General features: G+C 47.1%; 1 protein-coding gene across 1 annotated transcript; it reads right to left on the bottom strand.

Moving 5' to 3' along the window:
- Positions 1-270: 270 nt before the first annotated feature.
- On the bottom strand, positions 271-25,953 carry LOC106606676 (axin-2). Its single transcript, XM_082976400.1, has 10 exons — positions 25,649-25,953; positions 23,263-24,206; positions 14,477-14,608; positions 11,496-11,598; positions 9,309-9,449; positions 8,415-9,133; positions 7,917-8,141; positions 7,461-7,655; positions 6,645-6,830; positions 271-2,087 (listed from the first exon to the last, which is right to left on the bottom strand). The coding sequence occupies exons 2-10, from the start codon at positions 24,090-24,092 to the stop codon at positions 1,961-1,963; spliced, it is 2,658 nt and encodes an 885-aa protein (XP_082832526.1). The 5' UTR covers positions 24,093-24,206; positions 25,649-25,953; the 3' UTR covers positions 271-1,960.
- Positions 25,954-27,651: the final 1,698 nt, after the last annotated feature.

Here is a 27,651-nt window from a genome sequence, read left to right on the forward strand (position 1 = left end):
TTTAAAATGTATTTCAATTCAAAATCTTATTTTCCTTAACCCCTAAACCTTACCCTAACCTCTAAGCTTAAAATAGCCGTTATCCTCATGGGGACATCGGAAATGTCCCCACGAGGGAGAATGTTCCTTGTGGGGATTTCAGGTCCCCACAAGGATAGAAAAACAAGACCACACACACACACACACACACACACGTCCCCAGTTGGTTAGACAAGTGTGAACACACACATAATCCCATACACACTTGAAAAAAACAGTAGAGCATTCTCATTTCATTTGAAAAATATACAATTTTAATAAAGGCTACATCTCTTTATAATAATAATTACATTAATTAAAGTACCGAGGCGTCTTTCCAATGGAGATCTATCGAATAGAATGCATCATTTACAGTTTTAATACAAGTGGAACAAAAACCAAAAAAGCCATGAAAAATATTATAAAACAAACATGATTACAAGGAGATACTAAAAAGGCATAGTAATAAAATCTCTTTTGAACATAAGCCCCTTGTGAAAACCAAGGGAGTAACATACCCTGATAACAGGGTAGTAACACGGTAAAGGGATCCATGTAGGCACAGCTACTGTACTCAGTAAAACACTACGGCTTCCTCTCAAACGCCACCCTATTACCTACGGAGTGCACTACTTTTGCACTGGTCATAGGAAATAGGGTGCCATTTGAGACGCAACATTATAGTGTGTGTTAGCATCATAACCTCTTCCTCTGGCAACGCAGGGTTAACAAGACACACAGGAGAGACTGGTCAATTCAACACAGAGGCGTAAATACCACTAACATTTGTGGGGGGACAAAACATTTTTTTGGAGGGGGGGACTAGTCTCCCGAAGGCAGACATGGTTGTACTCATTAGGACACGTATCAGAACCGGTTTTGCTAAACAAAATGAAAATGTGCGTTTCTTATTGGACAGATCCAGGAAAGGTAGTCCCTCCCTGTTTGTCAGTTTTCTTCCGTTAGGCCTAATGAATACACCCTAGATGGGTCGTTCTGCTCAGAAGCCTGGACATCAAGGAACGAGGGGTGGCTTTACACAAAACAACTGCTGAGCTTTGCTGGTATAGATTCATTTGGTGGGCTTGTCTTTAACAGGTGGAAACCTGTGTTAGCATGTTTCTGCAATTTGGGGCAGCTTGGTGCTCTGGGACAGGTTAGGGCCAGTTCGGGGGTAGTGTTGTCCTAAGTGTGGGCTCTTTCCCTGTGCAAAGCCTGGGCAACAAAAAGGCACTGAGACATGAGACTACAGGGCTGTGGTACCTGCGCTACACCACACTGTGAAGTTAGTACAGGAAGTCACTGACTGATCAGAACAGAAACCTCTGCCACAGGATTGGTTGACAAGGCAGGAAAGGGGAGGGCGGAAAACTAAATACTTTGCATTTGAAATATTGGAGATGACATCTCCCAATTCTCCAAGCAGCTTGTCCATCCACAGGACTATGGGGAGGGGAGTGACATTTCAATAAATAATGAATAAACTCTTTACATTTATCAATAAATCATTATATATGTCCATCTGCATATACATCTAGGGTTGTTGGTAGAGGCAGGCTCAGATAGGGCACCAGTCCCAACTGTCACCTCTCAACCTTTCACCTCTAGCAGTCTCTCAGGTATCAGAGGTTCCCGCCTACTCCCTCAGACAGTGGTCATTCAATTCACGTATAGTTCCTGAAACCCAACACCCGTATCCAAACCCAACCCACAGTCCACCATTTTCTCCTCTTTCATCTCCAAGACGACGATGTTTTTGTTAAATAGTTCTGTAAATCAGAGTGTTGATGGCTACTCCTCTCTCCATCCTTCATTGGCCAAGCTTCTTCAATAGAATCTCCAGTCATCAGTCCTTAGCTTTAAGACTCTCTGGTGGAACAGGGATGTGAGGTGTCCATGGAGTGTTTCTGTTCTATATTCCTCTGGTACTTCTGGAGAGGTATCAGTCCATCCTCTCCACCTTGCCCAGGATCTTCCCCTGGTACCTGGGCAGAACAGAGCTGTCATCCAACACCTCCTCGAACACAGCTCCACACTTAAACTCATCACTGGCCCTCTTGAAGTAGTACCTGTAACCCAGGAGGGGAGAGAGGGGGTTAGTGACAACAGGTCAATCATCTGTACAGCCAACACAACCAGACCATAGAAGACCTGGATTACATGGAACAGTACGCTATCCAACACGTACTATTGAACAGTACGCTATCCAACACGTACTATTGAACAGTACGCTATCCAACACGTACTATTGAACAGTACGCTATCCAACACGTACTATTGAACAGTACGCCATCCAACACATACTATTGAACAGTACGCCATCCAACACGTACTATTGAACAGTACGCTATCCAACACATACTATTGAACAGTACGCTATCCAACACGTACTATTGAACAGTACGCTATCCAACACGTACTATTGAACAGTACGCTATCCAACACATACTATTGAACAGTACGCTATCCAACACGTACTATTGAACAGTACGCTATCCAACACGTACTATTGAACAGTACGCTATCCAACACGTACTATTGAACAGTACGCCATCCAACACGTACTATTGAACAGTACGCCATCCAACACGTACTATTGAACAGTACGCCATCCAACACGTACTATTGAACAGTACGCCATCCAACACGTACTATTGAACAGTACGCCATCCAACACGTACTATTGAACAGTACGCCATCCAACACGTACTATTGAACAGTACGCTATCCAACACGTACTATTGAACAGTACGCCATCCAACACGTACTATTGAACAGTACGCTATCCAACACATACAGGAACAGTACTATTGAACAGTACTCTATCCAACACATACAGGAACAGTACTATTGAACAGTACGCTATCCAACACATACAGGAACAGTACTATTGAACAGTACGCTATCCAACACATACAGGAACAGTACTATTGAACAGTACGCTATCCAACACATACAGGAACAGTACTATTGAACAGTACGCTATCCAACACATACAGGAACAGTACTATTAAACAGTACGCTATCCAACACATACAGGAACAGTACTATTGAACAGTACGCTATCCAACACATACAGGAACAGTACTATTGAGCAGTATTCTATCCAACACATACAGGAACAGTACTATTGAACAGTACGCTATCCAACACATACAGGAACAGTACTATTGAACAGTACGCTATCCAACACATACAGGAACAGTACTATTGAACAGTACGCTATCCAACACATACAGGAACAGTACTATTGAGCAGTATTCTATCCAACACATACAGGAACAGTACTATTGAACAGTACGCTATCTAACACATACATGGAACAGTACTATTGAACAGTATTCTATCCAACACATACAGGAACAATACTATTGAACAGTACGCTATCCAACACATACATATATTCAGCAAGACACATAATGAAGATAATGTCATGTGGATTCAATATGATCTGGTTTAACCTCAGACTGTGTGCTCGTCTCTTTTCCTTCATTAAGCCCTAGTCCCCTACCCCAGATAAAGGGGCCATTGTGCAAGGGGCCAGAGAAGACGGCCACTGAGGTCAGAGGTCAAGAGCTAGCCTCCCCCCAGCCCTTTGGACTCGAGGGGAGGAGAGAAACTCCTGTGATCTACAATGCACCAACAACACTTCACGCTCAACTAACCCTCAGACTGAACCAATGGCTTCTGTATTATAGGGGTGGTCTTTGATAGTCTCTGGTTCTACAGGGGCTTATCGGATATAAGAGGGTCTGGACCAATTCAAAATCCACCCGTTTCCTCTCATTTCATTAGTCCTGCCCTGGTACTGAGCTTCTCCAGCTCCTGACTAACTGGTTATCATTAGGCCCTCAGTGAAAGGACCCCTTCAATTAAAGAAGGCTCAGATTTTGGGTGCCTGCAAGTCTGCCTGTTATATACCCTGACATCATATTTTGTCCTAGTCACGGCCCTTCCCTCTGTGAGAGCTCTATAGGACGCAGTAGAAGGGTCCCGGTAGGCAGCCAGGGAGGGGGCGGGGTCATCTGATCTAAGCAGCCAACCACCTGAGGGGGTACCTCTTCCTGTCAGCCATGATGACTACACTGGCCCTGTTAATGACCCCCTTTACCCCCCAAACCTACCTCCCTTCTTTTCAGAGGAAGAGGAACCAGCGGGGGAGGAAGAGTAAGTGCTGTATACCTCAGCCATTAACTCTGTAATGGAAAAATGCCTCATTTTGCCCATGTGTGAGGTGGTGCACGTTGTGCTGGAATTCCTAAAGCTAGTGTTTTACGAGACGGGCTGACCAAGTCATACAAATAACGCTCGGAAAAATGAGGAAAAACATATTTAAAAAAAATAATAATAATTTATTCGCAAACACACACAAAAGGGTGTTCACTAATAAAAACCAGTCTCCATTTGAAACACAGGAAGAGTTCACTAAACGGGGTGCAGCGGGGTCTCACACAGCTTCTATTAAATCAGAATAACATCTCTGACTGGGGAAATAATCCATTGTTCTCTGGCGAGACGCGTATGAACTGGGTAAACAAGAGGACATGAAAGAGAACTAAGACGCGCTGATAATTGTAGCCTTATTTCTGAGAAGGGGCTCTATCCTTCTCCAAAAGACTTCAAAGGAGCATGGATCTTATTTGCTCAAAGAGGGAACGAGAGAGAGAGAACTATTTCCATTGGAACATGTTTTCAGTGTGCAACATCTGGCAGCAATATTGTCTGGCAGGGCCTGGTCGTACTGTTCTTTGTTGAACACAAGCCATGTTCAAATGACCCAACGCCACACATTCTCCCCCCCGCTACTGCTATTAAAACCATCCTCCCCTCTAACAACCTGGATGGTTTGACAGAAAGACAAGACAACTACATAGACAAGAGAGAGGATGTCCACTATGCAGCCATGCTTCTCACGCCTTAGACCTAGGTTCACATGACCTGACCAGGAAAAACTCTGGACCCGAGCTACAGCCCTAGAGTGTTCCCTTGCTCCATGACCTAAAAGAGAAACTGAATATGTGTGATGCATTCCCATCATACCCCTACAAACGATCCGTCTGTACTTGTTATGAACCAATGCTTGACTTGATACCATTCGTGTAATCCAGATCACATTGGAACAGAGTTGTCATCTAAACTGTGTTGGATACACCTAGTGAACAGGACCTGGAGTATCCCAAACAAGCATGTCCGATGTTTAACAACGCGCCATTCAAACAAACCAAGCCTGAAATATGACTAATACATTTCCCATAAAATTATGCCGACGTGTAAAAACACACACTGTGACGCGCTACAGTGTGTGTTATTCTGTGTGTTACTTCAACGTGCGTGCACTTCAACGTGCGTGTCTTTACAGCAGGCTGCCTGATAGCATCGGTGAGGAATTTGCACGGCTGGCCGTGTGTGTGAGTCTTTGTTGGTTGAAATGAAAGGGGCCGGGTTCAAAGGCGTGCGTATTAAGTGTGCCTCGCCATGGAAATCAATACCAGATGGGACCCAAAACACTCCTCACTTCAAATTCTCTCCCTCCCTCTCCTCTTTCCTGCAAACCCCCCCTTCCCCCACCCATCTCGCATTCTCTCCTCTTCCTTCGTTTTAACCACAAACACAGGCATATCTACACCACACACACACACACACACACACACACACACACACACACACACAGAGTATGAAGTCAATACTCCAACTCATGTGAGCATTCAGCCTAACAGAATAAAGTCGAGAGAGTTTCTAGAGACCCTACCTGGGGCGGCAGGCAGCCTAGTGGTTAGAGGCGGGTAGCGGCCTAGCGGTTAGAGGCGGGTAGCGGCCTAGCGGTTAGAGGCGGGTAGAGGCCTAGCGGTTAGAGGCGGGTAGAGGCCTAGCGGTTAGAGGCGGGTAGAAGCCTAGCGGTTAGAGGCGGGTAGAAGCCTAGCGGTTAGAGGCGGGTAGAAGCCTAGCGGTTAGAGGCGGGTAGAAGCCTAGCGGTTAGAGGCGGGTAGCAGCCTAGCGGTTAGAGGCGGGTAGCAGCCTAGCGGTTAGAGGCGGGTAGCAGCCTAGCGGTTAGAGGCGGGTAGCAGCCTAGCGGTTAGAGGCGGGTAGCAGCCTAGCGGTTAGAGGCGGGTAGCAGCCTAGCGGTTAGAGGCGGGTAGCAGCCTAGCGGTTAGAGGCGGGTAGCAGCCTAGCGGTTAGAGGCGGGTAGCAGCCTAGCGGTTAGAGGCGGGTAGCAGCCTAGCGGTTAGAGGCGGGTAGCAGCCTAGTGGTTAGAGCGTTGCTGGATCGAATCCCTGAGCTGACAAGGTACAAATCTGTCATTCTACTCCTGAACAAGGCAGTTAACCCACTGTTCCTAGGCTGTCATTGTAAATAAGAATTTGTTCTTAACCGACTTGCCTTGTTAAATAAAGGTTGAATACCAGCTGGGGAGGAGATCTGGGAAACTAATGGAGCTATGAAGACACTTTGTGGGGGGCTGATCTTCTAGTGTGTGTGTGTGTGTGTGTGTGTGTGTGTGTGTGTGTGTGTGTCCTTACCAAGCTGGTCATAACAGTGACCTAGTGTGTGAGATTGTCAGACTGTGTATGCATGAATGTGTGTGTGTCCGTGCATTGAATGTGTGCCGTAGTGTCCCTTCTGCATACCTGTAGTGTCCCTTCTTGCGGAGCTGTTCTTTAAAGTGTCCCAGTGTGAGACTGTGTGTGTTCATCCGCCTCCGATAGGGTATCTCCTCACCACAGAAGAAGTAGGTTACCTCTGTCTCACTACCCATGGCTGGAGCAACATGGCAGCCTGTTGTCACCTGCTGCAGCCTGTTGGTCTCTCTCAGTCTGAGGGGGAGAGAGGAGAGGTGTGAACACCGACTTACTTTCCCCCATACAAAACAACAAGCATGCTTGGTGGGTAGTAGCCAATAGCTACACAGAAAGAGAGGAGGGGGACCAGGGCAGGAGTAAAGGCTGGTATATGATCTACAATAATTCATTCTAGAAAAGACTGATGGTTGACTAGAGAGTAGATAACATCTGTCTAGAAAGAGGAGAGAGGTGTGTGTGTGTGTGTGTGTTCTCTGCTCCCCTTCAGCCATGTCCAAGGCTCTGTAGTGTTACTTCAGAAGGAGGAGGATAACTAGGGCCTCTTCTGTTCTAGAACTGCTCTCTGAAGGTCAGCCAATTCAGCACCATGAAAGACGGCTCTGCAGTCAGGGGGCAAGGACTACCCCCCCCCCAAAAGAGAGATCAGGGAGGTGGGAAAGAAAAAAACTGACGAGGTTGGCCTCTTGAAAATGGAACTTGATGTGTGTGTGTGTGTAAGAATTCATATCTTCCTCCCTCCACATATGTAATATCATGTTAGTGAACAGAGGAGAGGAGGAGCGAGATGAGGAGGAGGAGAGAGATGAGAGGATGAGGAAGAGCAGAGATAAGGAGGAGGAAGATGAGCAGAGATGAGAGGCGTACTCTTCTGTTTGGAGAGAAGCAGCAGGGCTGGAGCCAGGACCAGGGGTGAGTGCAGGGCTGAGGGGGGATGGCACTGGACAGGGCCCAGGGGGGGATGAGGCTGGACAGGGCCCAGCGGGGGATGAGGCTGGACAGGGCCCACTCTGGACAGGCATAGGGCGGCACTTCTCTCTCTGGAGGCTGGATGTAGAGTGTCTGGTGGGGAGAACAGAAAACAATAGACAAACGTTATTACAGTACACTGTGGTAGTACAGTCTCCAGCATCACACATATACTATCTAACCACAGACAGGTTTCAACACAGTAGGAATCACAATGGTATAGTAAAACAACTGATCAATGCATGGGAGTGTCAATATGTACTCCACTGTCTACAGGGAAAACTAGAACCAACGTTTTAGTGAATGTATCAACATCTTCCTTGTAGTGTGTCGGGGTCGGGGTGCGGCTCCTACCTCTGTTTGGGGGGTTTGGAGACGGAGGCCTCCTCTAGTCTGCGACAGGCCTCCTCCAGCTGGGACAGGGTGTTGGGTGGGGGCAGAGGGGGCATGGCCGGGTCCTGGATGAAGGGATGGGCGGGCTGGTGGGCACGGAGATGAGCGATGGCACCTCCGCCGCCCCACGTGTGTGTCTGGTTGGACGCCGCTCCGCCGCCATAAGCCTTCTTAGTGCTCTGGATACTGTTGGGCAAAGATAAAAACAGCCAATCAGCATGGAGAATGGAAGGAAGCGGGAAGAGACAATTGTGGGGAATGTTGGGAAATGTACTTTGCATGCATATAAAATGACTTTGGGATGTGATTGTGAAACGAAGTGATGAAAATTGTGTTTAAATGTACTGAGAGGACTACAATAAATAAGTTGCAATGAAAGGAAAACAAGTGAAGGGAAATGTAGTTCTGAGGCATTGGGAGAGGACTACAACAGGAAGTGGAGAGGCTAGACTGCCCTACCTGTGGGGTTTGTGGTGCTTGCCCTGCCGGTCACTCTCCAGGATCCACTGCCACACGTTCTGGGAGCGGTCTGTGCTGTCGCTGAGTAGCTGGAGGGGCACGACCTCACCCCCCTCTGTTGCCCCCTCCTCAGCCCCCGACCGACACCCCCCTCGGGAAAGGGAACTGGAGCGCCCCATGCTGGACTCTGTGGGACTGCTGCCACAGGACGCCATCTCCCTGCCCAGGCTGCGACTGCGTGGGTAAGGGGGACCCCCCTCCTCCCCTCCAGACCGCACCGGGCACAGACACAACACCCTCTGGGCTGCCTCTCTCTCCATCTGCTCCTTGCTCTTGGGACCGGCGTGGTGGTGGATGTAGTGGTGGTGGATGTGCTTGGTGCTGCTGCTGGGCCTGCCCAGGGAGAGGGCCCTTCCTGGGGTGAAACCTACTGAGAAGCCCCCTAAGCTGGAAGTGCCACTGGGGCTGGAGGTCCCAGGTGGGACCAGGGGCTTGAGACAGGGGCCTCCCCGGGAAAGAGTCCTGTGCTCTGGAGAGCGGTGGCGGGCCACGGTGGAGGGGGACTGACAGCCAGGGGTTTTTAGGACACGGGACAGGTGGTCGTCCAGGATGGCCTGGGGGTCCTCGTCGTTGGGGCCGGTGGGCTGGAGGGACAGGGGGTGGGGGGAGAGCAGGGGGGCACTACTGCCGGGCACCTCAGCCTCGTCCCTCTCCTCCTCCTACACACAGCCAGAACAGAACGGTTAAGTTAGGAGAGATCTCAATGACATACACACATGGACAGGTAAGAAGAACAGTATTGAATGACACAATCAAGGAAACAATTAGACCATTGTCATAGACCTGAGATAACTATTCCCACATCTATAAATCCAACTAGTAGTTCATCCACACCTCCTGCATCTGCTGCAGCCTCTCTTCCAGGGAACTCATGGTCTCCTGGTCTCTTCTCAGCCGCTCCAGACGACAGATGAGCTGAGACGCAAACGCTGCTGGCTCTACCGGAGTCATCTCCTTAGGACATCTCTGTGTCCGCTATGGAGGGAGAGAGGGAAGGAGGGAGATGGAGGGATGGAGAGAGGGAGATAAGTTAAGAGCTGTAACAGTTAAAGGAGGGGTCGGTGTCCAGATCTGTCTTCCACCTGAGCCCTCTCCTCCTCTCATCCCCCCATCCCTGCTAGCCATCTCCTCCTTGCCCCAGTGCCCCCTCCACCCCTGGCAGTGCCGCCCCTGGGCCCTGGGTCTGTGGTGGCAGTTGGTTACACTCCTTGGAGCCTGGGCTCTCTGCATGTTTCCTCTGTAGTGCAACCAAGCCATCAGCGCTTCCCTCTGAAGTCTCTACACTTCAAAGGGCCCTCGTCAAATATCAAACATTCACTAGGGGAGGGAGAGAGAAGGGAGGGAGGGCAGTGGCTTTACATCTAGGAATAAAAGTCACATATCGACAGGGGGGGAAGGAGGAGAAGGAAAGGGAGGATTAAAAGGAGAAGATGGGGAGATGTGTGCAGGCAGCAGGGGAGGGAGGGAGAGATGGAGGGAGATCAGAGAGGAGCAGGGGTAATTTATTTCGCTGTTGCACACTGGGCACCTCTGAGGTACAGTAGAGTCATTATCCCCCTTGTGTGTTATTTTATCATTGTCATTTTTGCACTGGGGCTTTCTTGATTTCTCTCTTTTTGTTCCTTCCATCTCTTTGTAGTGGAGATGAAGGGAGAGAAGACAGACAGACAGACAGACAGACAGACAGACAGACAGACAGACAGACAGACAGACAGACAGACAGACAGACAGACAGACAGACAGACAGACAGAGGCTGTCTGCCCAGCCCATGTGTCCTGAGGCTCTTGCTGCATCATGGCAATGGCAGCTATCCCCCAATCAGAGGGGAAAGAAAAACAAGAAAGGGGAGTGAGAAAGGGGAGTGAGAAAGGGGAGTGAGAAAGGGAGTGTGAAAGGGAGTGTGAAAGGGAGTGTGAAAGGGAGTGTGAAAGGGAGTGTGAAAGAGCACAAAGATGGAGAAAGAATCTGGGACTCTTAAGAAAGCATACATTTGTGAGGAGAACAGAAGGGGGTCAAAAAGTTTGATTCAACTAGCTACCGATGTTGCTAGTTTGGCCTTCCCAAAACTCATGTTCCCATGTCTCCCCTCTCCAACTCTCTTTCCTTTCTTTTGGCCTTCCCAAAACTCATGTTCCCATGTCTCCCCTCTCCAACTCTCTTTCCTTTCTTTTGGCCTTTCCAAAACTCATGTTCCCATGTCTCCCCTCTCCAACTCTCTTTCCTTTCTTTTGGCCTTCCCAAAACTCATGTTCCCATGTCTCCCCTCTCCAACTCTCTTTCCTTTCTTTTGGCCTTTCCAAAACTCATGTTCCCATGTCTCCCCTCTCCAACTCTCTTTCCTTTCTTTTGGCCTTCCCAAAGCCAGTTACCAACTCCCCCCTGACACACTCCAACTCTTCCCCAGATCCCTAGTTTTAGGGGTGCAGCCTGAAGAGGGAGAGGGGCGGGGAGGCGGGGTTGTGGAGGGGAAAAAGGGGACAAGCACTGTTGGAAGTTGTCACTTTCCTCTGCGCTTGCTCCATTCATCCTCTGATCACAGCGCTGTGTGTGTGTGTGTGTGTGTGTGTGTGTGTGTGTGTGTGTGTGTGTGTGTGTGTGTGTGTGTGTGGAGGAGCTGGCAGTTGATTCTAGAGCCTCCAGATAAAGCCGCGAGAGAGAGAGAGCTCTCCCCCATCTCTCCATTCTGAGTATATTTTCATCATCAGTGTGTGAAGAGAAGACACTGGTCTTTAGAATGCACAGGATAAACAGCTTAGAAACAGTCTCCTGCAGACTTCAAGGAACCCAAGGGGGGTGTGGGTTACAAAGGTAGCGAGGGGGTGGTGTGTGGGGGGGGGACTTTGACATCTGCTTTGCTCTCAGATCTTTGTTGTTGTAGTTGTTGAATGGAAGACGTGGAATAGAGATGGTGGTACTATACATAGCACTGCAGACCTGAATAAAGACCATGGAAATGGATGTTGCACTACTGAAAAGCACTAATAAGTGGGGCAATAGGACATTTGTGTGTGTACACTTACAGGGAAGGCAGGTAGGGCGACTTGGCTGTTCATCCTCATGTTGCGCTGCATCTCTCTCTGCAGGTGCTTCTTGGAGCCCAGCTTGTAGGGAGGGATGCCATCTCTGTCAGGGAAACGCACAGGATACACAGGTCAAACAGCCAATCACACACAGCAATACAACACACACCCAACCAGGAAGCAGCTCATTGGTCACCTAATAGCTATTTCAATCACCCCCTATTTAGCCCAGATAAAAAATACAATATATTTCAGGTCAATTCTGAATCTGAGGTGTAGTGAGCAAGAGGTGAACATTGGATAGGGTTTCTGCTAGGTCCCAGGTCAGTGTGTCTGACAGAGTAAGGGATTTCATCTGCCCTAAAACTGACACTCATCTCCAGCCATGGCTCCCTGAGCAGTGGGCACTTCACCACACACCCCTGCACTTCCTTTAACTGAGCCCAGAAAGGATCACTCAGCCCTCGAGGAGAGCTGTGCCAGGCTTTAGCTGTTAGCATTCATCACCAGCAGTACACACAAAGTTAGCATTAGCATCCCACCATTGACTTGCCCTGGAATCCCACTGAAAAGACTAGTCTAGAAGCAAACTATACTGTTTGGAATGTGCACACACAAACCCACTGATCAAAGTGTCAGTCCTACAGAGAGAATGATCATAACATGTAGGCTAATAAAACATCACAGTCAAATCTCTCCTCTCAGATCACCCTCCATATACATTCTGCAAACATAGTATAGGGCCCACTACGCCTGGACAATCCAATCCACACAGAGCTCTTTTAACCATGCCTATGGCTGACCTAGTCAAAATACAACTCTGTCTGATCTAGTATTGCCTTAAGGCACTTCATTCACACCAACCAACCATGAGCAAAAGCCAGTGTTTCTCTACCGGGCCAGGCGAGCCCTGCCCTATAAAACGCCAGTATCTCAGTGACCTAGCCTAGCCAGTAGTGCACCCGACCGCCACTTGTCTCACTGTTGCTTTGAAATCCCACAGTTATGCGCATTGCCCCCCTCCCCTCTCGAACCGCTCCAGTCTTCATTTGGCAAGCCTGGCTCTGATCTCCCCACATCAAAAGGCTGGTTTGTGAGATAAGGTAATGTTTGAAGTCTGCTCAGCTGCATTCCCCAGCGTCCAAGCAAATCCATAAATAAGATATAAACCCCCCCCTTTTTATTTTCTTTATCGAGAAATGAGATTAACATTTTTGGTGTGCCGCCCAGCCTTTTTAACCGTCATAAAGACAGAGATATTCTAATCTTAAATGAGAGTAAAAAAACAATAAAACAAGCAGGAAGCTGGTGTGGCTTTGTCTCCGTCGCTGTTACTAGGCCTGTACTATCAAAGAGTACGGCGCAGGATACTAGGCCTGTACTATCAAAGAGTACGGCGCAGGATACTAGGCCTGTACTATCAAAGAGTACGGCGCAGGATACTAGGCCTGTACTATCAAAGAGTACGGCGCAGGATACTAGGCCTGTACTATCAAAGAGTACGGCGCAGGATACTAGGCCTGTACTATCAAAGAGTACGGCGCAGGATACTAGGCCTGTACTATCAAAGAGTACGGCGCAGGATACTAGGCCTGTACTATCAAAGAGTACGGCGCAGGATACTAGGCCTGTACTATCAAAGAGTACGGCGCAGGATACTAGGCCTGTACTATCAAAGAGTCAGAGTACGGCGCAGGATACTAGGCCTGTACTATCTAGGGCTCTATACCGGTGCTTTGATTAGGCCTGTTTAGATATACACTGGTCAGGCAGTCAGAAAGTTACAGACTGGTATCATAAACTCTTTATAGCTGCTATACTCTACTAAACCTTCTAAACCACTCCCTTGGCTGTAAAATAAAGTCATTTCTATTCCAGACAGGATTCTTTAGCTAGGTCGTGATTCACAGGAACGACCGTTTGCGAGTTAGCAATTCCAGTGATAAGTGTCATGTGATCAAAAGGCACAAGGTCATCCAGAATAGCTGACTTTAAGACTATATTACTGTCAAAGACAGGTGATGAATGAAGATATCCCATAAAGGCTGTTTACCATCGGGAATAATGTCCCCGGATCCAGTCTACTTAAGGGGTGGCTCTACCATAGGCACCAATGCATTAGCAGCTGGGTCTGGTCTACTTAGTTCATTGACTTTATATGAACCAGAGAAAAAGGAGCTCATGAAATGTATTGCTTTCTCTCGTGTCTCTGATTACGGCCATGTGTCATGAGAAACTACATCTCTCCCACCATGGCAACACTTCTCCTCTAAATCAGACTCCAAACATACTGTACTAGGGAATGGGGCTGGAGCCTGCATTGGAAGGCTGGGGTCTAGGGCCTAAGGGGGGGGGGGGCTGAACAGAGGTGTAGCCTAATGGTTAGAGCCAAGGCTAGGGCCTGGGGATGAGGTCTACAGGCCATCCTGTCCCTGGTCTGGTTCTACTCTGGCCAGTAGGCCTCTGAGGTGTCAGGAGGAACAACCAGACTCATTTCATCCCCGTGGGGGGGGGGGGCAGGCTCCTACTCTCACATCCCCTAGTAGGGCTGTGTGTGTGTGTGTAGATTGGGGGTCTCAAGAGGGTTCCCTAATCCTGACACAGTGCGAGATTCCAGGTGAGCTGTACCGAGGCCTAGAACCGGAGAACCTCCTTAGAACCCCTCAAAGAGGAGCGAGCATCAGATGACAGGCTCAGTTTGTGCGACAGAAACTCTTTCCATACACTCCATGAGTCTGAAGGTTCCCATGGCCAGTTGTGCCTCTCGCCCCCACAGAGACCAGGACAAGTCAGGAAAACCACAAACACTGTTCAGGTTCAGCTAAGAGGCTCTGAATCAAAACTCTTTCCCAGAACGTTCCCAAACATTACTTCCCATGACACTCTTCCCACAATAGTAACCATCAGTATACTCCAAACCAGAGAGGCTACAGTCATTTCCCTCAGAAAACACACAATTGAAAGCATTAACCTCTACTTACACACTGCTGTCGGTCATGGACATGGAGTCGTCTGTCATGGCGTCGCTGGACACCTCGCTGTCGTTGGTGCTGGTGGCTGGGGCAAATGAGCCCACATGGTACGGGTTGACCGGGTCCCCTCGCCTGTGGGACCTACACACACAGAACAATGCAGTTTAAATATGTGTGTCAGGTAGCAATACATCAGATATACACTAGTACCTCTCATCTGTTTAGACCACAGCTAAGGCCATAGGGCGCTTCTCTCTCTTCTTGTGAAATAAGAGAAACTAGGTGGAAGATATTTGGGGACCTATGCTGCCAACTTGAAGCAGGGGGAGAGTGGTACATTACCAGGGCGACCAGGACACTGCCCTCTCTGGACACCCTATAAGAGGACTGTGTTTGAGGCTTTGGCTGCTATAGCCCATTGCTAGTAGGAAAGGGGGATACCTAGTCAGGTTGTACAACTGAATGCCTTCAACTGAAATTTGTCTTCCCCATTTAACCCAACATCCACGTCTTCTGTGCCCAGGGAACAGTGGGTTAACTGCCTTGCTCAGGGGCAGAACGACAGATTTTTACCTTGTCAGCTGGGGGATTTGATCCAGCAAGCTTTCGGTTACTGGCCCAACGCTCTAACCACTAGGCTACCTATCATAGTCAAACTGGCCCTAAAACTGACCAATCCCTCTAGCTGTCTCTCACTTTATTGGCATGGGAAATCTATGTTTACATTGCCAAAGCAAGTGAAATGGATAAACAAAAGTGAAATAAACAATAATAATAAAACTCTTGCTTCACAGCCCATCACCTCCTGCTGTGAGGCATTCCTCCCCAAGCAGAGGAAACTAAGAAAGGGGGGAATGAGAGAAGAGGAGGAAGACAGGGAGAGAGAGAACCTGAGCTCACAGCCAGGTAAGAGAGGGGGAAGAAAAGAGGAAGCGTGAGAGTGTAGGGAAAGGAAAGAAATGAGAGAAGAGAAAAAGGGGAAGCAGGGCCTCTTCTTTATGAGCAGCCCACTGGCAGGAGAGAGCCAGAGAGTTGGAGAGGAAGAGAGAGAGGGGCCCAGCATGACTAAAGCCATAGGCCCCAGCTCCAACCTGACCTTCAGAGGGGCTTGCAAACACACAGGTATTTAGCACAGCTGGCCTCACATCTCTACCTCCCTCTCTCACCCCTGATTCATTATTTTGCTTTCTTTCAGGAAGAGACCCCCCCACCCACCTCCTCCCAGTCCCCACAACCCCTTTCTGTCCTTCCTTTCCGCTCTCTCTCCCTCTAAAGTACACCTCGTCCCCACATCCCAGCGTTTTCAAAAGGAAGAGATAAAAGTGGGGAAGAAAAAGGAGAGAAAAAAGGAGATGGGGAAATCAGAGGAGAATCACAGTAAACAAGTGAGAGAGTGGGTGAAAAGAGAGCGAGGGAGAGATTGGGGGTTAAAAGAAAAAAACATTGAAAGAGAGAATGAGTCTGCTGTCGCTGCTCAGTGGTTTTTGAGAATAATCTGATTCAGGGAGAAGCAATGAGTTCCACATGCCAGGGAGAGGAAAGCAGCTAGAGAGGTAGTGGAGGGGTGTCCCTGACTCCCTAACAGTCTGATTCAAAACCAGAACAACACCTAACCAGGTGATGGAATAATGGAGACCGGTCTGAACTGAAGCCTCACTGGGACACGAACCCATGTCCTTCTCAATCCTCCTATGGGGCAGGCTGGGTTGTCAACACATGTTCTTCCTGGTCCCTCCCCTATAGTGTGTTGATTCTATTGACACTTTCTAGCCCAAGCAGAACCAAAATCCAGCCAAAACCACTAAGAAGGACCCCAATTCCCCTCCCTGCAGGCCAAACACCAGTCTGGCACCAGGGCTCTAAAGCCTGATAGACTCCCTCTTTAGAAATGTTAAACTTAGACTTGTTTACGCTGCTGTGCGTTTTTGTTGCCGATCTTACTTTGATACCTGACGGTTTTTTACTTTTTCATTACCGTATATTTTTACTTTTTCCCTCACTCAACTTTTTTCCTCACTCAACTTTTTTCATTCATCCCCGGAGGTTTTATCTGGACATGGTTCGTCAGGACTTCAAACAGCCGAAGCTAAGTAACATTAACATGATGCCTTCTAATTGCAGTCGTTGTACTTATAATATACAGGAGAACGATCGCCTTACGGCAAGGATAGCTGTGCTGCAAGCCCAGCTTCAGACGCGATCGTTAGGCAAGGGTAATTTCAGTGTAGGAAAGGATGAAACAGCGTCTGTGCCACCAGTAAGTACAGATAGTAACGTTAGTATAAACCCCCTCGCACGGTCCCCGCAGCCGGACATCTTTCTCATGGCTTCTGGAGGGAAACGCTGTAGGAATGCTCAACCGGTGTCGCTTATTCAGCCGACAGAAACTTTCAACCGGTTCTCCCCATTAAGCGAGTCGGAGTCGGAGGCCGAGACTTCTCTGGTCTCTACTCCTCCCGTTGTGGGGTCTGAGACGCCGACGGCTCCCACCATTAGCTCTGACAAATTGAAAACCCTAGTCATTGGCGACTCCATTACCCGCAGTATTAGACTTAAAACTAATCATCCAGCGATCATACACTGTTTACCAGGGGGCAGGGCTACCGACGTTAAGGCTAATCTAAAGACGGTGCTGGCTAAAGCTAAAACTGGCGAGTGTAGAGAGTATAGAGATATTGTTATCCACGTCGGCACCAACGATGTTAGGATGAAACAGTCAGAGGTCACCAAGCGCAACATAGCTTCAGCGTGTAAATCAGCTAGAAAGATGTGTCGGCATCGATTAATTGTCTCTGGCCCCCTCCCAGTTAGGGGGAGTGATGAGCTCTACAGCAGAGTCTCTCAACTCAATCGCTGGTTGAAAACTGTTTTCTGCCCCTCCCAAAAGATAGAATTTGTAGATAATTGGCCCTCTTTCTGGGACTCACCCACAAACAGGACCAAGCCTGGCCTGTTGAGGAGTGACGGACTCCATCCTAGCTGGAGGGGTGCTCTCATCTTATCTACGAACATAGACAGGGCTCTAACTCCTCTAGCTCCACAATGAAATAGGGTGCAGGCCAGGCAGCAGGCTGTTAGCCAGCCTGCCAGCTTAGTGGAGTCTGCCACTAGCACAGTCAGTGTAGTCAGCTCAGCTTCCCCCATTGAGACCGTGTCTGTGCCTCGATCTAGGTTGGGCAAAATTAAAAATGGCGGTGTTCGCTTTAGCAATCTCACTAGTATAAAGACCTCCTCCATTCCTGCCATTATTGAAAGAGATTGTGATACCTCACATCTCAAAATTGGGTTACTTAATGTTAGATCCCTCACTTCCAAGGCAGTTATAGTCAATGAACTAATCACTGATAATAATCTTGATGTGATTGGCCTGACTGAAACATGGCTTAAGCCTGATGAATTTACTGTGTTAAATGAGGCCTCACCCCCAGGTTACATTAGTGACCATACCCCCCGTGCATCCGGCAAAGGCGGAGGTGTTGCTAACATTTACGATAGCAAATTTCAATTTACAAAAAAAAAAACAACAATGACGTTTTCGTCTTTTGAGCTTCTAGTCATGAAATCTATGCAGCCTACTCACTCACTTTTTATAGCTACTGTTTATAGGCCTCCTGGGCCATATGCAGTGTTCCTCACTGAGTTCCCTGAATTCCTATCGGATCTTGTAGTCATAGCAGATAATATTCTAATTTTTGGTGACTTTAACATTCACATGGAAAAGTCCACAGACCCACTCCAAAAGGCTTTCGGAGCCATCATCGACTCAGTGGGTTTTGTCCAACATGTCTCTGGACCTACTCACTGCCACAGTCATACTCTGGACCTAGTTTTGTCCCATGGAATAAATGTTGTGGATCTAAATGTTTTTCCTCATAATCCTGGACTATCGGACCACCATTTTATTACGTTTGCAATTGCAACAAATAATCTGCTCAGACCCCAACCAAGGAGCATTAAAAGTCGTGCTATAAATTCTCAGACAACCCAAAGATTCCTTGATGCCCTTCCAGACTGCCTCCGCCTACCCAAGGACGTCAGAGGACAAAAATCAGTTAACCACCTAACCGAGGAACTCAATTTAACCTTGCGCAATACCCTAGATGCAGTTGCACCCCTAAAAACTAAAAACATCTGTCATAAGAAACTAGCTCCCTGGTATACAGAAAATACACGAGCTCTGAAGCAAGCTTCCAGAAAATTGGAACGGAAATGGCGCCACACCAAACTGGAAGTCTTCCGACTAGCTTGGAAAGACAGTACCGTGCAGTATCGAAGAGCCCTTACTGCTGCTCGATCATCCTATTTTTCCAACTTAATTGAGGAAAATAAGAACAATCCGAAATTTCTTTTTGATACTGTCGCAAAGCTAACTAAAAAGCAGCCTTCGCAAATGGAGGATGGCTTTCACTTCAGCAGTAATAAATTTATGAACTTCTTTGAGGAAAAGATCATGATCATTAGAAAGCAAATTACAGACTCCTCTTTAAATCTGGGTATTCCTCCAAAGCTCCATTGTCCTGAGTCTGCACAACTCTGCCAGGACCTAGGATCAAGGGAGATACTAAAGTGTTTTAGTACTATATCTCTTGACGCAATGATGAAAATAATCATGGCCTCCAAACCCTCAAGCTGCATACTGGACCCTATTCCAACTAAACTACTGAAAGAGCTGCTTCCTGTGCTTGGCCCTCCTATGTTGAACATAATAAACGGCTCTCTATCCACCGGATGTGTACCAAGCTCACTAAAAGTGGCAGTAATAAAGCCTCTCTTGAAAAAGCCGAATCTTGATCCAGAAATTATAAAAAACTATCGGCCTATATCGAATCTTCCATTCCTCTCCAAAATTTTAGAAAAAGCTGTTGCACAGCAACTGACTGCCTTCCTGAAGACAAACAATGTATACGAAACGCTTCAGTCTGGTTTTAGACCCCATCATAGCACTGAGACTGCACTTGTGAAGGTGGTAAATGACCTTTTAATGACGTCAGACCGAGGCTCTGCATCTGTCCTCGTGCTCCTAGATCTTAGTGCCGCTTTTGATACCATCGATCACCACATTCTTTTGGAGAGATTGGAAACCCAAATTGGTCTACATGGACAAGTTCTGGCCTGGTTTAGATCTTATCTGTCGGAAAGATATCAGTTTGTCTCTGTGAATGGTTTGTCCTCTGACAAATCAATTGTAAATTTCGGTGTTCCTCAAGGTTCCGTTTTAGGACCACTATTGTTTTCACTATATATTTTACCTCTTGGGGATGTCATTCGAAAACATAATGTTAAATTTCACTGCTATGCAGACGACACACAGCTGTACATTTCAATGAAACATGGTGAAGCCCCAAAATTGCCCTCGCTAGAAGCCTGTGTTTCAGACATAAAGAAGTGGATGGCTGCAAACTTTCTACTTTTAAACTCGGACAAAACAGAGATGCTTGTTCTAGGTCCCAAGAAACAAAGAGATCTTCTGTTGAATCTGACAATTAATCTGGATGGTTGTACAGTCGTCTCAAATAAAACTGTGAAGGACCTCGGCGTTACTCTGGACCCTGATCTCTCTTTTGAAGAACATATCAAGACTGTTTCAAGGACAGCTTTTTTCCATCTACGTAACATTGCAAAAATCAGAAATTTTCTGTCCAAAAATGACGCAGAAAAATTAATCCATGCTTTTGTTACTTCTAGGCTGGACTACTGCAATGCTCTACTTTCCGGCTACCCGGATAAAGCACTAAATAAACTTCAGTTAGTGCTAAATACGGCTGCTAGAATCCTGACTAGAACCAAAAAATTTGATCATATTACTCCAGTGTTAGCCTCCCTACACTGGCTTCCTGTTAAGGCAAGGGCTGATTTCAAGGTTTTACTGCTAACCTACAAAGCATTACATGGGCTTGCTCCTACCTATCTTTCCGATTTGGTCCTGCCGTACATACCTACACGTACGCTACGGTCACAAGACGCAGGCCTCCTAATTGTCCCTAGAATTTCTAAGCAAACGGCTGGAGGTAGGGCTTTCTCCTATAGAGCTCCATTTTTATGGAATGGTCTGCCTACCAATGTGAGAGACGCAGACTCAGTCTCAACCTTTAAGTCTTTACTGAAGACTTATCTCTTCAGTAGGTCCTATGATTAAGTATAGTCTGGCCCAGGAGTGTGAAGGTGAACGGAAAGGCTGGAGCAACGAACCGCCCTTGCTGTCTCTGCCTTGCCGGTTCCCCTCTTTCCACTGGGATTCTCTGCCTCTAACCCTTTTACAGAGGCTGAGTCACTGGCCTACTGGTGTTCTTCCATGCCGTCCATGGGAGGGGTGCGTCACTTGAGTGGGTTGAGTCACTGACGTGGTCTTCCTGTCTGGGTTGGCGCCCCCCCTTGGGTTGTGCCATGGCGGAGATCGTTGTGGGCTATACTCGGCCTTGTCTTAGGACGGTAAGTTGGTGGTTGGAGACATCCCTCTAGTGGTGTGGGGGCTGTGCTTTGGCAAAGTGGGTGGGGTTATATCCTGCCTGTTTGGCCCTGTCCGGGGGTATCATCGGATGGGGCCACAGTGTCTTCTGATCCCTCCTGTCTCAGCCTCCAGTATTTATGCTGCAGTAGTTTATGTGTCGGGGGGCTAGGGTCAGTCTGTTACATCTGGAGTATTTCTCTTGTCTTATCCGGTGTCCTGTGTGTATTTAAATATGCTCTCTCTAATTCTCTTTCTCTCTTTCTGTCTTTCTCTCGGAGGACCTGAGCCCTAGGACCATGCCTCAGGACTACCTGGTATGATGACTCCTTGCTGTCCCCAGTCCACCTGGCCGTGCTGCTGCTCCAGTTTCAACTGTTCTGCCTGCGGCTATGGAACCCTGACCTGTTCACCGGACGTGCTTGTTGCACCCTCGACAACTACTATGATTATTATTATTTGACCATGCTGGTCATTTATGAACATTTTAACATTTTAACATTTTGACCATGTTCTGTTTTAATATCCACCCTGCACAGCCAGAAGAGGACTGGCCACCCCTCATAGCCTGGTTCCTCTCTAGGTTTCTTCCTAGGTTTTTGGCCTTTCTAGGGAGTTTTTCCTAGGGAGTTTTTCCTAGCCACCGTGCTTCTTTCACATGCTTTGCTTGCTGTTTGGGGTTTTAGGCTGGGTTTCTGTACAGCACTTTGAGAATATCAGCTGATGTACGAAGGGCTATATAAAAATAAATTTGATTTTGATTTGATTTGAAACTTAAGTGGTTCGTCTGACAAGTCAATGGCCATTGATTCATGACAACCATCTGGCCTTGGGTTGGGCCTCATCAGCTGATTCAGGTCCTACTGCGACCCTCATCCATATACAGACCAGCAAATCAATGGCTTATTGGATTAGCACATTAGCAAGTTGTCATATTTCACTCCCCTTAAGATTAGATAAATACAATCTGTTTATATAGGAGCAGTAAGGGGAGGATAAAACTGAGGTATGTATGATATGAATAAATATTCACCTGTAGCTGCGTGGTCTACATTCTGCAAAACACCCCTCCCTTTTCACCCACTGAACATCTGACATGTATAGATATTAGATACAGATGACCATGAAGTCCAGATAAGTGAAACCGAACCACTGCGCTGAAGTGGCTCTGAAGAAATGACTAGCCTACCATTTGTCATGTTTGAGATACAAGGAGATGTATCCCTATCCTTAGAAATGGCCAGAGCAGTGTGTGGCTGAGGAACAGCAGAGTAGTGGCATCATGTATTATTGGCTGACAGGCTGGGGCCAAGGCCAGGGTGCTCTGTTAACTTCCTGTGGAAGACGATCCCTCTATCTGCTCAACTATTTCAAAGCTCCGGAAACAGAGGCAAGCCAGCAGAGGGCTGCACTCAGTCTAGAGAACACCATTTATACTACACACACACAGAGAGAGAGAGAGACAGACAGACAGACAGACAGACAGACAGACAGACAGACAGACAGACAGACAGACAGACAGACAGACAGACAGACAGACAGACAGACAGACAGACAGACAGACAGACAGACAGACAGACAGACAGACAGACAGACAGACAGACAGACAGACAGACAGACAGACAGACAGACAGACAGACAGACAGACAGACAGACAGACAGACAGACAGACAGACAGACAGACAGACAGACAGACAGACAGACAGACAGACAGACAGACAGACAGACAGACAGACAGACAGACAGACAGACAGACAGACAGACAGACAGACAGACAGACAGACAGACAGACAGACAGACAGACAGACAGACAGACAGACAGACAGACAGACAGACAGACAGACAGACAGACAGACAGACAGACAGACAGACAGACAGACAGACAGACAGACAGACAGACAGACAGACAGACAGACAGACAGACAGACAGACAGACAGACAGACAGACAGACAGACAGACAGACAGACAGACAGACAGACAGACAGACAGACAGACAGACAGACAGACAGACAGACAGACAGACAGACAGACAGACAGACAGACAGACAGACAGACAGACAGACAGACAGACAGACAGACAGAGAGAGAGAGAGAGAGAGAGAGAGAGAGAGAGAGAGAGAGAGAGAGAGTGTGTAAAGTATCTCCCAAACAAAGCTAACAAGCAAGGTGAGATGAAAACGCATCTGGAAACTGTCTATTTTGAGACAGTATATGCTCTTTTGATGTTATATCCTAGTTATTATCCATGACTTACAAAGCCCCATTCACACTAGGCTAGTCACTGCATTCCCCAACATTTCCCTATTAGTTGGCTATAGTACGTGAAATAGGAAGGGACCAGTGTCTTACCTGTACCCCTTCTCCATCACCTCCACTGTCCTCATAGACACTGTTGCCCTCAGCGCCTGGGCAGAAAGGCCAACCACAGAAGCCAGCGCTTTGGCTTTGAAATCATTACAACTCCACTCCTCTTCCTCATTTAGGGTGGGCAGGTACCCACACACCAGCTTCAGGCTACCTAGCCCGTTAGGGTTCACATGAGCAGGGTTCTCGCCCCCGCTCCTCACATACTCGAGGTAAATGTCCGAGGTCAAGAACATCTGGTAGGGGCTCTCCTCCATGCTGGTCTGGATCTCGGTCTGTGCCTGGTCGAACATAGCCGAATCAATCTGTTGCTTCTTGATATTATCCCGAATGAAGGTTTTGGTCGCAGGCTTGAGCTGCTTGGCGACTATGCTGCTGGTGTCAATATAGCGCTTGTAAATAGCTTTGGCGACTCGCAGCGTTTTGGTATCCTTGAGGTCCATCTGCCTGAAACCATTACAGGCGAACCAAAAGTCTAAAGTGTCGACGCATTTCTCGCGCTCCAGGAATGTCCTAAAAAGATGAGCACCGTCTTGGTCCCCAAGAAGAGAATGCAACGACTTGGTCCACCGGGCTAGCGGCGAATCCGGTGACGCGCTCCCCTCGGGTTCCCCAAGTCCATCCTCGTTCCTCTTCGCAGTGTAACCGGGAGGCGCGAGCAAAAGCGCTTTGGCCGCGGTACCCTGGGGTCTCATCATGGCGAGTTTGCCGGGGTAGCACGGCAGCACCTCGCCCTCCTCCCCCGGGACCGGGGGACGGGGAGCATCTTCTCGGAAGCTATTGGCGATATGGTCCGATATAAGCGCTCTGCTCATGGCTCCGAAGGCAGCAGCAACAGAAAACCTGTGCGTTGTTCGCCTCCTCCGAGCGCTACAACAATCTCCTCACTCTCTCTAGTCAGCCGGGGAGCCTCTCTGCCAGTCTTCTCTCTGAAACAGAAGTATTGATCTAATCAAACTCAGATCCACCAAGGCATACATGCAGTAGAAGTCTTTTCAGAACCTTTACACTTTCACAGAGAGAGAGGAGAGGAATGGTGCGGAAGATGTACATAAATACTCATTCGATTATATTTGGCGTGCTCACTGACATATCTTCCTTAGCCAATGTTGGTGTTGAAAGTGACCATTAACATAACACGGTTTAGCATAAACTCATAAAACAGCCAACAGAGTGAGTGATGCTTCTGACGAGCTTGAGTTCCCATCATCTCGCTCCACTTCATTAACTGCATAGGAAAACTATAAATCCAAGACCACAGAAACATCTTCTGTGCGGAAATACCAAGTAGCCTGGATGGAATACAATAAAAGTGCAAAAGACAAACATTTGTACACAATAGCATACCGAAGATCGATATTAGTGAGGCTGTGTTCTCGTGAACACCTCAACAATTAGCTGGTCACCAAGCCCAATCTGATCCTGAACACGCCGCAGCACGTCCAGTACACCACCGACCAACAGACACCGACCCACAACGAGGCGTGCACGCCACTTTCCGCTCACTATTTGCTTATCATAAGCGTCACAGAACAGCGAAACGGTCCAAACTGAAAAGACTACACAACCCTAAACATATTCAGGAGACAGACTAACGTTACTAAACTAGGCTACAGGACATGCTTTGAAAACGTGATGGAAAGCGTTGATATAGAACTGAACTTGATTTTGAAGTAGGCTAACCAAGCTACAAAATGATAGGCGAGTTATCTGATTTCTGCTCTACCAACTTCATGAACCACAAATTGATAAAATCATTTTTAAAGGCCTCCGAGAAACAAGCTATGTTCCACGAGAAACAGGCTATAGACATGGAAGCGGAGCCGACTACCGATGGCTGCTAAACGCTACATTGTAGCCTCCGATCAGAAGCTGCAACAATATCACCTTTCACATTTGTAACAATTGTTTTGCGGCGAAAGCGAATAAATCGCCTCAATCCAGCCACCGAAATAAAACAGCCGAATCGAGATCCTCATTAGCCTACATCGCCGTTTATATTCTGCCCCAGAAATAATATAAATGTGCAACTACCTAATTCCATAACGCTCTTGTATCTTTAGTGGGTAAAATAGGCTACATTACTTCATCCAACCACACAGAAAAGTATTCAGATCTCATGGGGGGGAGGAATTCCAAATACTTATATCGTGATGAATAGTCCTCTAAAAAGCGTATCAAAGTTTAGATAAAGTGCCCAAATACTTATCACAACGAAAAATACTCGCACAACACACCAAATGATAGTTTGCTAGAGAGAGAGCTCAAACAACTAAGTTAATTGCATACAGCCACATTACTTCAAAGAAAGTCAACAGAACATCAAAGGAACTCCAATGGGGCCAGCGCGAGGAACACTCTTGTAACTTACCATCGATCCACGAGTTCGGTCTTCCAAAAGTATCAGTTTTTTATCCACAGAAAAATAATCCACAATAGTCGATTCCACGACAGACCCCTTTACAGTCCGATTTGTTTCGTGTTAGTTGTAGAAAGAAAAATGTAGTTTTCCAAGGGGGGGAAAAAAATACTGCTTAGTTTCCCCCTTTTCTTTGCAAATGTTTCAGTCTGCCATGCCATACCGTAGGTCTCTCCTGTAGGCTATTCCAATACGTTCTGGGCTCAGGGTAAAACAGCGCACTTCAAAGTGAAGAACCGACAGCCTCGTCCCGGAAGCTACATAGAAAACAATACTCCCCCTTTCTCTTTCAAAAAGAACACAGCGCATTCAAATTCACCGACACATATTCATCCTTTATCTTTTCATGTTTTCAGAGGCTGGTGAATTGATGGCCGCGGTGAAAAAAACTAAAAATATTCTAATCATTTTTACTGGCGATTTTACAGATCACAAAATTACAACAAAGTTTCTAGGACCTTATCAAAGACAAGAAATCTTGAGCCAACTCCCTGAGGCTTTGGAACGTCAGAAGTAACAGATCTGCCGCCCCAATAGCATTATCCCTGCAATCCCTCTGTTGCTACATACACTTTAAAGACACAGGCCTCTTTTCTTTTAAAGACTCGAATAGTTTCCTGATTAACCCATTTCTATCTTTGGGATGCGGAAAAGACACAACGTTGTGTTGGCTATCTAATCTGGTATACAATTTCCCCAGGGTAATTCTAAAATGCCAAATTATCAAATAAAAACGACAATCCATAGATGCCATGTGGTTGAAATGCATGTATGACATACATGTCAGCAGCACATATTCCATAGCTCCTTCAAGTGGCCAGGTTGGGTAAAGGTATGATATACACATGGGTTATTAAAGGTGCAATTTGCAATAGTTACTGCTATTCTATGTTCATTCAATTAACAATATAATATAACCCATTGGTCATTGAAGATTATAAACTGGGTGGTTCGAGCCCTGAGTGCTGATTGGCTGACAGCCGTGGTATATCAGACCATATACCACAGGTAAGACAAAACATGTATTTTTACTGCTCTAATGTATTGTTGGTAACCAGTTCATAATAGCAATAAGGCACCTCAGGGGTTTCTGATCTATGGCCAATATCCAGGCACTCCGCAACATAAGAACAGCCCTTAGCCGTGGTATATCTCTTCGGGCCTTATTGCTTAAACATCATTTCTTAATGTCTCATGAGCTTAGAACTGCCTTACCCAATCATAACTGAAAAATATGAGTCTGTTTTACTCCATGGTTTACAGCTTGAAAATACGTCTGTTTAAAACTATAATGTTGATCTCACACTAGAGAAATCTTTCCTTCAATGTAGGATTAATAGCTAGGCTATATCATATGGATAGAGTGGACTGCAGAGTACAACCACTACGTTTGATTTAGCATTCAGCTTTTCTTCTCCTTTTTATCAATCATCTCCTTTCTGTTAATGTCCCATTTGCTCTACAACCCTGGCACACGAGGCTACCTTTTATATCAATGATATCAATGCCCAGCTTTATACACCATTGAAAGGGGGGAGGAGGCGTATGATGGAAGGAGGAGGAGGAGTATGTGATGGGATGGAGAGAAGGCCCGTAGTAGACAACCCAGCCATTCTACCCATAATGCGCTCATTGACTGGCGCAAGCAGCTGTGGGGCCTGTTTTGTCTGTGGCAGACAGTCAGACAGTGGTTTCAAGGACATCTGGATGTTACTTTATAAGACTGTCTTGTTTGTCCCCTCTAGGACTCCATACAGTGATTAGTAGAGCAACTAAGTACGCTGTAAACTAGTCTTTGAACAAGATGGCTGACTAGGTCAGTGTTTATTTGGATATCCATGCAGCTCCTTCTCAAAGCCATTGGCTGTGCTGATGTTCTATCTATCCCTTCTCACTCATAGAACATTAACCCAACACCATAACCCTTTGTTTACCATTGGTGGTGTAACAGTGGG

This window comes from Salmo salar, chromosome 06 (assembly GCF_965601325.2).
Source record: "Salmo salar chromosome 06, fSalSal1, whole genome shotgun sequence".
NCBI classification, from domain to species: domain Eukaryota; kingdom Metazoa; phylum Chordata; class Actinopteri; order Salmoniformes; family Salmonidae; genus Salmo; species Salmo salar.

Bases quoted from the DNA above. Each gene is read 5' to 3' on its own strand.
- LOC106606676 (XM_082976400.1), bottom strand. From the start codon at position 24,092: ATGAGCAGAGCGCTTATATCGGACCATATCGCCAATAGCTTCCGAGAA. The intron at 7,656-7,916 runs GTAGGAGCCGCA...TCTCCCCACCAG, and splicing joins TCCAAACCCCCCAAACAGAG to ACACTCTACATCCAGCCTCC. The intron at 2,088-6,644 runs GTATGCAGAAGG...CCTGGGTTACAG, and splicing joins CGCAAGAAGGGACACTACAG to GTACTACTTCAAGAGGGCCA.